Source organism: Juglans microcarpa x Juglans regia, chromosome 3S (genome assembly GCF_004785595.1).
Source record: "Juglans microcarpa x Juglans regia isolate MS1-56 chromosome 3S, Jm3101_v1.0, whole genome shotgun sequence".
NCBI classification, from domain to species: domain Eukaryota; kingdom Viridiplantae; phylum Streptophyta; class Magnoliopsida; order Fagales; family Juglandaceae; genus Juglans; species Juglans microcarpa x Juglans regia.
In genome coordinates, this window is record NC_054599.1 from 23991787 (window position 1) to 24004213 (window position 12427).

General features: G+C 36.3%; 1 protein-coding gene across 2 annotated transcripts; it reads left to right on the forward strand.

The window, feature by feature from the left end:
- The first annotated feature begins 82 nt into the window (after positions 1–82).
- On the forward strand, positions 83–11401 carry LOC121257945 (kinesin-like protein KIN-7D, mitochondrial). 2 transcript variants are annotated; one of them, XM_041159231.1, is made up of 25 exons: positions 83–708; positions 845–942; positions 1076–1165; positions 1366–1418; positions 2160–2225; positions 2697–2750; positions 3022–3081; positions 3170–3248; positions 3371–3438; positions 4447–4503; positions 4597–4701; positions 4901–5005; positions 5243–5350; positions 5467–5598; positions 5708–5890; positions 6289–6483; positions 7081–7221; positions 7830–7949; positions 8087–8137; positions 8335–8382; positions 8541–8687; positions 9291–10031; positions 10492–10621; positions 10708–10820; positions 11083–11401. In XM_041159231.1, the coding sequence occupies exons 1-24, from the start codon at positions 368–370 to the stop codon at positions 10791–10793; spliced, it is 3258 nt and encodes a 1085-aa protein (XP_041015165.1). In that variant the 5' UTR covers positions 83–367; the 3' UTR covers positions 10794–10820; positions 11083–11401. The 2 variants fall into 2 exon arrangements, with proteins under 2 accessions (XP_041015165.1, XP_041015166.1); XM_041159232.1 differs by lacking the exon at positions 83–708 and having other exon boundaries at positions 1080–1165.
- The last annotated feature ends 1026 nt before the right edge of the window (positions 11402–12427 follow it).

Below are 12427 nucleotides of genomic sequence, written 5' to 3' on the forward strand. Positions count from 1 at the left end.
ACAAAAAAAAGAAAATCCGAAATTTTAACAGTCAAACAAACCCAAAACAATCAAAAGGCCACCATGTAACGTGCTTAAGCTTTCTTCATTACTCCAACCTTTCACCTCTCCCTATCACTCTCTCTGCAACTCTTTTGTCTGAAAGAAGACGAAACACCCTCTCTCTCTCTCTCTCTCTTGCTGTGCAGACGTAGAAACTGCTGAGCGTCAAAGTAAATAATTAGAAAAAAACAGAAAAAAGCTTAAAGAGGAAACAACAAACACGATTTTCTTAGCTTTTGATTCCCAAACTATGTGGGCTATCTGACACATTCTCTGCTTGTTCTTCTATTTGTTTTTATATTTCTTCCTTCGAGTCACCGACTCAATGGCGTCGTCCTCCCGAGCACGGAGCAGCTCGCCATTCTCCTACCGCAAGCCCTCCACTCCGTACTCTTCCGCTTCGTCCTCCTCCTCCTTCATGAATAGTCGAATCGTGCCTCGCTCATGCTCCTCCTCCGCGGCTTCGTTCTTCAACACCAGCGGTGGGCTTGGCTCCCGATCCATCACCCCGAGTCGCAGCCGCTCAGATTCAATGTACTCTGGTCCACGTGCATACAATAATCGCTCTCCGGTCGGGTTTGCTTCGGAAGACTTAATTTCCGAGCCTATCGGTTCGCCGGGCTCCGGTGATAGCATTTCGGTGACAATTCGGTTCAGGCCGTTGAGGTAACGATAGATCTAGGCGTATTGGATCAGATCCATGTACTTTCGATTCGAAGAAACATAATCAGTTGGTTTTCAGAGTTTTGATATTGTAAACAATGTGATTGATATGGTTCTGTTTTGAGACCTGTGGTTGCAGTGAGAGGGAGTACCAGAGAGGGGACGAGATCGCGTGGTACGCGGACGGCGATAAAATTGTGAGGAACGAGTATAATCCAGCTACGACTTTTGCATTTGGTATTGGTTTTTCGTTTTTGCAATTTAGAATCTGAACCTATTTAGTACAATTGAAAATGCGAGTTACTGTGCTTAAATTAAGTTTCATTTCACGTAGGAGTTTGTGGATTTTGATTTCGGTTTATTGTGTCAGATAGAGTTTTTGGACCACACACGACTTCGCCGGAAGTATATGAAGTGGCGGCTCAGCCGGTCGTCAAGGCTGCAATGGAAGGTGTTAATGGTATGTAATACTTCTAGGGCTCTGAAAAGCGAGTTTACTGGATTTGCTTGCTTGCGAAAACGAATTTGTATTGAAACATTTAAATGAATCGGGTAAAAAGGTGCTTAAAATAAGCGGTGAGTTTATTTCCAGTCAACACTTGGTTGTACCGATGGATACAGAAAATATCTTGTCTTAATCATTGCGCTCTGGTGATGCAGGAACTGTATTTGCGTATGGTGTTACAAGTAGCGGGAAGACGCACACTATGCACGTAAGTGTCAACGTTTAATGTAACGAACTGCTTAAACTCTAGCTGTGTTCAACTCCAAGTGCTGCCCAATCTTATTGAGTAATTATGCCCTCGCTAATGACTTTTGTTGGCCACGTTAATCCTTTGTCCATGAATTCAACTTTAGCGCTCAATTTGAGATGGCTTGATTGAATGATCAGGGAAAGAAATTTGCCAATTAAATAGAATATGTTATTTTACATGGCAAAGATTCGCAGGAGTAAATATGTTCTAAAAACTGATTAGTGTTATTATTATTTTATCTGTCAAAGCTTAAAATCCCTTTAGTTTACACGCAGAGGAATGTTAACCCCTAGAGTTCTTTTCTGGTCTTGTGCTTACCATCAATAAAGTTAATGCTAGTCCTACCAGGACCACTTTGATGGATTATTAGAAGTCTTGGGAGGAGGTGAGGTAGAATCTACGTCTGAATAAAGCTTAAAACAGCAAAAAACTGAAGATATTCTCTTTAATATATAGATCTGTCTATAATATGCTTTAAAGTGTGGGTAAGTTTCATGCTTAGCATTTCTGTTGTTGTGGTGCCGCAGTATGCTCCTGCCACAACACATTCTGTTGAAGTTACTTCTTTTAATATCAAGGGTTTTCAACCTATGTTTTCACCCTTTAATGCTCTGCGCACTTATTCCCACTTGAACAATGCAATATATGCTGAATTTCAACTATGCGGTATTTGACATTTTTCTTATACAATTTGTACAGGGAGATCAAAATTCTCCTGGTATTATACCCCTAGCTATAAAGGACGTTTTCAGCATTATCCAAGATGTAAGTGTTTTATAACAATCAGTACCATTCCTTTTGTTCTTTAACTCCTTTTATTGAAGCTTTCATGTTACCATTACTTTTAATATGGCATTTTCCCCCTTTATTGGTTTCTTTGACGTCTTCTTTGAAATGTAGGTCCATCGTAGTGATGTGTATCATATTATAGGGCTAAACTTTGAAATATATCCTTTAACTGAAAGGTGGCTTTCTACAATTATCCTCTTACCACTTAACTAAATAACTGCATTCTGTTCCGCCCGTGTGAAATTTTGATCTTTTTAGAATAGGAAATACTTATGTTTGTTTTACATAGTCACTGGCTGTCTTTGCAGGGTCATGGATGCGTTATTATTTTCTTCTGGTTGGCATTTATTATCAATTGACTTAACTAACCTTTTTGTTAGATCTTTGCTTTTACGTTTTTGTGATGGAGCATATGTGCATGGCTGGCTAACTGAATTATCTTTTCAGACTCCAGGAAGAGAGTTCTTACTCCGTGTGTCATATCTTGAAATCTATAACGAGGTTAGTAGCACTAAGATGAGTTTCCCAGTTTGAGACATGGAGCGGATTTTACTTTTGGGTTTTGGGCCTGAACAGTGAACATATTTCTCTTATGCTTCGTTTATTCCTCCCCCATAATTTTTAAGTTTATGGTTATAACTCTACTGTTGTAAGTTTGGGAGTTCTTAACTTGGAAACAATAATCATCATTGGATGGGAGTGATTGGTTAGTAACTTGATTTTCCTATGTGAAATTTATTTATTATGGTGCCATTTGTGCTTATTGTATCAGGTGATAAATGACTTGCTTGATCCCACAGGTCAGAATTTGCGTGTCAGAGAAGACGCACAGGTTTCCCACTTATATTCTTAAAGTTTCTTACTTATCAACAACTTGCCGAGTTTCATATGCTGATCTCATTTGACTGTGATCTATTCAGGGAACCTATGTTGAGGGTATAAAGGAAGAAGTTGTTCTTTCTCCTGGGCATGCACTTTCTTTTATTGCTGCTGGGGAAGGTACTTGTACCAATTATTCTTGCTCTGTTCATCACCTTTTCATTTGTTGTTGATCTGTTTGACATGAGTGTCTACTTATGGTATTCTTTATTGAACTTTAAGTTCACTTCTGGTAATGGCAGAGCATCGTCATGTTGGATCAAATAATTTCAATCTGTTGAGTAGCCGAAGTCACACCATATTTACACTGGTAAACATTCTATATGTAGAGGAATGACCTCTTTTGCTTTATCAGTTTTTATTTCAACTTAACAGGAACAAGTTGCTCTCTTCATCGTCTCTTTTTTACTTCAAATCTCATTTTTTATGGGTAAGTTACACATGCATCTAGTGGGTCTTGAACCCGTGAGGGACGAGGTTATTAATTGAGCTAAAGATCATGTACGACTTCGGTATTTCATATCATTAGTTTCAGATGTCAAAGGACCAACTCATTCATACTCTTACTTATGTGAACGTGGATAATACTGAGGTTCATTGTTTAAAAAGGGATGTTGTGATGTTGTTCTAAAATCTGAAGTATCATTTGTAAATGAGTGCTAGTGGTTGACTTATTCCATTGTAATTGATTTCAATGGAATGAGTTTCCATGAATTTCTTGTATTGCTGAACTAGCACGCTAAGGTGATGCTCTTGTATATGTCCCATATACCTAGGCTTTTGCCTATTCTTATGATCAATCAAATTTTGTTTACCGATAAAAAAAAAGTCTTGAGGTGGCTAAAGGTCCTTGTATGTAAAAGTTGCAAGTGCATTATGATCCATCAAGCCCAAATGCATGATATATGAAGTAGTGGATCAATGGGCCGGTATGATGGTTTTTTCAAATATTGGTTTGCAAATTGGATGGTAACAGTTGAGCATTTTTAATGGTAGCTTGCTTTAGTCTTCTCTATCAATTGTCTATTTTGATATACCATGCTCGCAAATTGATTCTTTAATGATAATTTTTGTTTTATTCTGATTTGAAAGGGAAATTAGTACAATTTTTCATACAGTATGCTGATGTTGTTCATGGAAATTTGGTCATGATTAGGTGGACACTTATTTTGAAAATACAACCAGTATTGTGTAGTGAAAGTAGTCACCACATTCAAGTACTGAAGCAAATATATTCGTACTTGTTTATGACATATTTGGTGCTATACTTTCTGTCACAAGATTCAATTCTGTCTCTAACTCATTGATGCATTTGCAGATGATTGAAAGTAGTGCAGATGGTGATGAATATGATGGAGTGATCTTCTCGCAACTTGTATGATCAAATCATTTGTAATTTGACAAACACAGAATGTTATTCTTACGTGCATGGTTTGGCTCATTGGTTGGTTTTTGTGTGGTTTTATAGAATTTGATTGATCTAGCCGGATCTGAGAGCTCGAAAACAGAAACAACTGGACTGCGGAGGAAGGAAGGATCTTACATCAATAAAAGCCTTTTAACTCTTGGAACAGTAGGTGTTGTAGAGATTTGATAGAACATACTGTTAAACTATTGTAAACATATTGGATATACTTTTAGGTGTGAGCGCCAAAAGTAGTTTGCTCTTTGACTTTTTGCTTAGAAGTTTCAACTTATTCCGTTGTTAATTTTCCATATATATGCATCCAAATTTATAGTTTTTAATGTGCTTGAATGGTTTCAATGTGAAGGTAATTGGAAAACTGAGTGAGGGGAAGGCATCTCATGTTCCCTACCGAGATTCCAAGCTTACCCGCCTTCTGCAATCTTCATTGAGTGGGCACGGACATGTCTCGGTGAGTTTCAGATGCAACAAAGGTTATGCTATTGAAACAATTCCCTTTTCAATTCTACTTAAGTTTCAAAACACCATTATATGAGTTGAATTGTGTTATACATATTTCTCATTAGATGGCTGCTTGTATACTAAGAGTGAAGTCACCATGGAATGCATATTGCCCATCACTTATCCTGGATCATCCTGTAATGACACTAATAGGACCTTTTCTACCATCGTTATTGTATTCTTCCAGCTTATATGTACAGTTACTCCTGCGTCAAGCAACATGGAGGAAACTCATAATACATTGAAATTTGCAAGCAGAGCAAAGCGAGTGGAAATCTATGCCTCACGTAATAAGGTGCGTTGCAATTTAATTATTTCAGTTATAAGCAATGTCCGGTCATAAGCAATTAAAGCTTGCTCTTAGAAGCAATTCAAGCTCACTCTTAGGTGTTTTTAAAAATAATGTTTCAGATTATCGACGAAAAATCTTTGATTAAAAAGTATCAAAGAGAAATTTCAAGCCTCAAAGAAGAACTTGATCAGCTCAGGAGGGGGATGCTTGTTGGTGTTAGTCATGAGGAGATTTTGACATTAAAGCAAAAGGTTTCTTTCCCACCCTCTTCCTTTACATAATCAGTTTTATATGATGGGCACTGAAAAGTATGATTTGTGACTAATGTTTACCAGCTATATTCTATTGTTGATTGAATAGTTGGAAGAAGGTCAAGTGAAAATGCAGTCGAGATTGGAAGAAGAGGAGGAAGCCAAGGCTGCTCTAATGAGTAGAATCCAGAAACTAACGAAGCTCATACTTGTCTCTTCAAAGAATACAATTCCTGGATATTTGAGCGATATTCCCAGTCATCAACGAAGTCATTCAGTTGGTGAGGATGACGTGAGTTCCTTCTCTCCCTTTCTCCCCCATCGCTTGTTTGTTCTATTTGATCTGAAGAATGCTCTTTTCAAGTACGAAGAAACCAAATTTGACCATTTTTGTTGAAATTTTTGCAAGTTGTCTTGAAGTTTTTGAACTGTGTGTGATGTAACAAATCAAGTCTATGATAACCAGTAGCTGATTGCTCAACTTAGCTCAGTAGAGATATCAATTTTATTTCTCTCTTGTTTTTCTTTTACAGTTGTTATGTGCGGCTGTGTTCTTTCCAGAACAATAATCCCCACCCACCCCTTTATAAAAAGATCCATTCGTTCTGTTTCAATGTAGATTTTCTAGTTCTTTTCTTCAGTTTGAAAACATGAATCCATTGCTCATCTTTCCTGTATTTTTCTTTTTAGGGTTCTTTGCTTCCAGAAGGTGAGAATCAGAAGGATTCATTGTCATCTGCCTCAGCAGCTCCAGCAGATGCACCTTTTGATTTTAAACACAGACGATCTTCTAGCAAGTGGAGTGAAGATCTATCACCTTCTGGCAGTGCAATTACTGAATCGACTCATGCTGGTGAACTTATTAGTGATTCAAAACTGCCAACAGTATGTACTGTTTCTTTCATGCTTATCTATTTAAAAACATGTACCATATATATAATCTTGTTTACAAATTACTTTTCTATATGTATAGTTTTTTCAATTTCTATGCTTATGCAAGATGGGCAACTGGAGCTTGCAATCTGTTTCTGTAGGGCCAAACTTTGGCAACATATTTATTTCATCTTGGCAGGTTTTGAGTTGGAATTAAAAGGTCTGTATATTTCTTTTGGTTCTTGCTTGCAAAGGTTAAAATATTCCCCCTCTAGCCTTTGGTTGGAATCACATTGCATTTTGTTATGATTTCTTTATGTTGCCCTACTGTATATTGGCTTTCCACATCCTTGTGTTCTGAAGTCTTTAGCCTACACATTTGCTTTCTTTCATTTTTATTCTTAAGTATTTAGTATGCATATTTTGCCATAGATTCTATCTCCTGATGCAAAAAGTGATATCTCTAGATGATATTGATTTGCTAATGTATAATTTAATGGGCCTATGTTGCATATGCTTGTTTTGATTATGGGTATTTCATATTTGTCTTGAATTTGTATTCTTTGAAGATGGTGCATAAATATGGCTGCTTACGGCTTAGTATTACAGGGAGGGATGACGATGTCAGATCAGATGGACCTTCTTGTTGAGCAAGTTAAAATGCTTGCTGGAGAAATTGCATTTAGCACCAGCACCCTTAAGCGCCTGGTGGAGCAGTCTGTAAATGACCCTGATAGCTCAAAAACCCAGGTAAATCCTTCTTCTATTCTGTTTTAGAGCCACACTACATCTTAGTGCAATTAAGTTCATTGAAAAGTTCTACTGGCTACTTATCAAAGAAAAAAAAAAAAAGAAGTTCTACTGACTTATTAAAAAAATGTTGTGGCACCAAATAAATGAAAAGCCTGTTTGTTGGCTGCGTTTTGGCGTTCTGACTCCTATATCACTCTTTTGATTTTGTTTACCGATCAAAAAAAGGATATGGCTAATTTTGCATTTAGTAATGAGCATAAGGATCTCCAATTATTGCTACCTTGATATTTTGGTGGTTAACTGATTATTAGTGTTACTTAAATTTTATTTTGCTAGATGTATCCCATTAAATATAGTAAGTAATACGTATAATCTATCTGGTTCGTTATGTCCATTAGTTGTTCATTGTTTTATTTAATGGCCAGAAGCTGCCTCGTTTTCTTGGCTTGTTTATTGTAATCCCTACATAAACATTCTTAGGCTGTCTAAAAGATAACTAATGAAAAGCAAATTGTAATTTAACCAAATCTTTGTATGTAAGCGTCTAAGAGAATATTTCCCCCCCAGAGAGCCTGATAAAAGCTCTTGTGCTTTCTTTCATACAGATTCAAAACTTGGAACATGAGATCCAAGAAAAGAAGAGACAAATGAGGGTCTTAGAACAGCGTATTATTGAGAATGGTGAGGCTTCAATTGCTAATGCATCGTTGGTTGAAATGCAGCAGGCAAGTCTCAAGTCTCTTCCTCTGTATGGCTATAATTTTAATGTCAAATACCCTTTCATTGTACATGGTTATTGTTTGTTATTTTATTGTTGCTAAAGTATAGTCAATTATGTATTATTCGTTCCATTTTGTGACAGACGCTTATGAGATTGATGACACAGTGCAATGAGAAAGGTTTTGAACTGGAGGTTAGTATTTTTGCAACTTTATGGGGTGCTTGAGTTCTAGCACTTCCCTTTCTTCCCTTGTTTACAGCATTTTTTTTTATTGTAAAGAGTGCAGTTTTTGTTCCTCGGATATATTTGAATTATATGAATGGAATATCATGAAGCATAATTTTTCATCTGTAACATCTAATTAAGATGATTTATATTTGGTCCTGCAGATTAAATCAGCAGACAACCGTATCCTTCAGGAGCAGCTGCAGAATAAGGTCAGAATGTCACTCTGTTTCTTTTAGTTATTTTAGTTGATTTATTTTCACTTCATCACAATCTTTAGCAGCTTTATTTTCCTTTGTTTGGAGATGCTGCTAATCCTTTTAGTGAATTGAGTTCAACTTATCAAGGTTAATTATTTGGTTATTTTCAGTGTTCAGAGAACAAGGAATTACAAGAAAGAGTGAATAGCCTTGAGCAGCACTTGGTCTCATTCACGGGTGATAAGTCATCAATGTCTTCAGACCAATATGTATCTGGAGAATATACTGATGAATTGAAAAAGAAAATTCAGTCTCAGGTGATCATTTGGCCTGTTTTGGATCAGAATGACTAAATAGATTCAATTGTTTTGGCTGTTGATGGTTTGGAATCTTTTAATAATCCTGCTATAATTGAAGTCACATTGATGTATAGTTTTTTCCCATATATATATATATGTATGTAATGGTCGCAACTCGCATGATAAATTCTTTCTTGTGTACTTTTCATTTTGCTAATTTATAGAATCCATATGATCACTTGTAGACTGACTTCAAATTTCAGGCACTTCTTGATTTTATGTCAACTTTTAAGGATTAGTAGTTTTATGCCTACTTACTGCATGAAAAGGGGAAATACAGCTTGCATCCTTAAACAATTGTCGTTTTCTCAATTTGCAGCCAAAATTACTAAAACCTTCAATTTGTATCCCAAACCATCACTTTTCAACAAGTTGCCTGCCAAGATTGTGCGGCATCTTATTTTTCATTGATCTTAATGTTTAGAACTAAACCATAAAAAAGTTTTATTCAACATATTAAACATGACTTCTTGTATCAAAGCACTTTCTTTATCTTTTAGTCTACATATTTGCAAGGGCTTGCACTTTTAGAAGTCATTCTGCCTTTGTTTATTTGGACAGGAAATTGAGAGCGAGAAACTTAAGCTGGAACATGTTCAGCTTTCAGAGGATAATAGTGGCTTACGCGTCCAGAACCAGAAATTGGCTGAAGAAGCTTCCTATGCCAAAGAGCTGGCCTCTGCTGCCGCCGTTGAGCTGAAGAATTTGGCTGGTGAGGTGACAAAACTCTCATTACAGAATGCAAAACTAGAAAAAGAGTTGTTGGCTGCACGAGATTTGGCACATTCTAGAAGTGCTGCTATGCTAACCGTGAATGGTGTCAACCGCAAGTTCAATGATGGAACAAAAAATGGAAGGAAGGGGAAGCTATCTGGCCGTGCTTATGAAATTTCTGGAGCGGTCTGCGATGAGTTTGAGTCATGGAATCTTGATCCAGAAGATTTAAAGATGGAACTGCAAGCAAGGAAACAAAGGGAGGTAGTTCTTGAGGCTGCCTTAACTGAAAAGGAGTTCATTGAAGATGAGTTTAGGAAAAAGATTGAAGAGGCGAAGAAAAGGGAGGAAGCTCTTGAAAATGATTTAGCAAACATGTGGGTGCTTGTTGCTAAATTGAAGAAGGAGGGGGGAGCTATCTCTGAGTTGAACACTGATGAGAGGAATGGTGAGGGAACTGAATTCATTAGTGATCCAAAAACAAATGTACCGGAAACTAACAAGGTTCTTAAAGAGAGTGAAGTTTTGGATGTTTCAAATCTAGCTGATGAAATTCCAAAGGAAGAACCCCTGGTTGTTCGCCTTAAGGTAACAGCATTCTACATTTCTTTGTGACATTGCCTTGAAAATCTATTAAAGTATAATTGTAACCTAAACCAAGAGCAATACCGTGCCTCGCATGTGTCATGCAAAGTCACGCCATCCCCTCATTCTGGTCAATAAAGATGATATCTACAAGTTCTAAATGTACAAGTCTCGCACAAGTTTTTTACAAAAAAGTGGACCTCATCATGAAAAAGTGTGAAAAACTCACTTTTTCTTGATGGAGTCCACATTTTTACAAAAGACTTGCACATTTAGAGCTTGTTCCTAGTATTACTTGTCAATAAATATTCAAAGTAATAACTTCTAATGAAACTTTCTGAGGTTGTTCTATACGAGCCTGTCGAAGTGGAATCCACTTGAGCTGCCAAGATATTTGATTGTCCACTTTCAGAAAGTGGTTGCTTTGAATGATAATTTTTTGGGCCGATTTTTATGCCTTCAGGCACGGATGCAAGAGATGAAGGAAAAGGAACTCAAGTACCTAGGAAATGGAGATGCCAATTCACATATATGTAAAGTATGTTTTGAATCACCAACAGCAGCAATTCTTCTCCCCTGTCGACACTTTTGTTGTAAGTGGTTCGAACCTCCCCCAAGTTCCACCCTCCCAAATGCTTGTAATTTTTCATAGTAACCCCCAGTCTACCCTTTTTTGCAGTGTGTAAATCTTGTTCGCTTGCTTGTTCTGAGTGCCCACTTTGCCGCACAAAAATTGCAGATAGACTTTTTGCATTTACTTCTTGACACTGCTTTTTAAGCCTCCAAATGAAGGTAACTCAAATTTGCTCTGTTTATCTTCTAATAAATCCTGAAAAGTGGACCTAATTGAACTAAATACGATTTTCATGTTGTCTTTCCATTTCATCGATTAGCTTAAAGAAATCAAGAACTAGTTTTAAAAACAAGGAATAAGTCATCAATTCCTTCCATGCCAAAGATGTCATAGCCATTTTTATCATGTTAGTTCCTTTAAATAGCAAACCAGTTAAATAATAAGTGTTTGTTTTGTCCATATTCTGTCTTTTATTTGCAGGTTTGTCATCAAATATATGTTTGTGATTCTACATGCTACAGCGGTGCGAATTCTTTTATTACTTAGCCTTGTTTGTAACTGCCACAAAAGGTATATGAATCTTTTGTTTCTGAATCCATCCTCTAGAATCTGTAAAATAAGAGGGGGGAAAACAGTTGAAAAGAAAGACAAAAAGGAGATAAGAACGGTAAATTTTAAGTTTTCAGATGCAAGAGCTTGCCTTGTTTTTACAGCAAGCTGCGGAATGGTGTTATCTGTCTAAACTCACTTCCATGTATATATAAACAATGTTAAGCTTCCATAAGAAGCATTTTTTTCATCTCTGCAATGCCTTCGGTAATATTTTCGGATTTTGCTTTCGCTTAATTCACTCCACAAATAAAAAATTACAAAGCAAATAGACATGTGAGATTGTCTTGTTTGGATTTAAAAAGTATTTTATTTTATCTTATGTCATCTTATTTCATCATTATAATTTTTTTAAATTTTTATATAAAATATAATAAACAATTTAACTTTTTCAAATTCTAAAATAATAATAATATTAAAAAATAATATTCTAAAAATATTTTTTTCTACTTTTATCTTTCATTTAAAATCTTTATCTCATTTTTGAATCCAACGGAGTAATTCATGGATGGCATGATTAAAGTTGGTCCGGATCTGGCTACGGACCGGACTTGGGTGTCAAATACGGTTCAGGTACTTGTTTGGATTAACTCAAGTTATGACGGGTTGGTACCCGGATGAATTTGGGTCGAATTTGGATTTTGGAAATCTGGATATCGGGCTTTTGCAAAAAAAAAAAAATGAAATCTATATTTTATTAAGATTATTTGACAGTAGGGTTTTTTTTTTTTTTTTTTTAAAAGAAGAGCAATGTTACTCTTTTTACAATTTTTTGTAGAAAGATGATTATTTGAAGTTTTAAATTAAGTGGGAAATTTAAAACTTTTGGCGATCATATTGATTGGCTGATAAAATAATAACATCGTGGTTTAATCTTTTTTTTTTTAAATGTATGAATGACGTTATTAATTGAATAATAGATTGCGGAGCGTTTAGACAAAGTCCACGAGAAGCCTGATATTGCCAACCAAAAGGCTAAAGCCAACCAGCATCGGAAATTGTCAGTTGGATCTAAAGACCTAGGCGAGGTTTTTGTACTGTTCCTCGAAACATGTCACTTGGGTCTGTCCCAAAAGCTGTTCACCATATTCTTATTTATTTGAGATATTTATCTCGGACCGTCTTCATGTTTCTTGGTGTCTGGTCCCCCACTCTTTCCAACCTTTTCTTGTCATCTGAGTGAGCGGATTTAAATTTTAGAAAATTTTTTTTATCA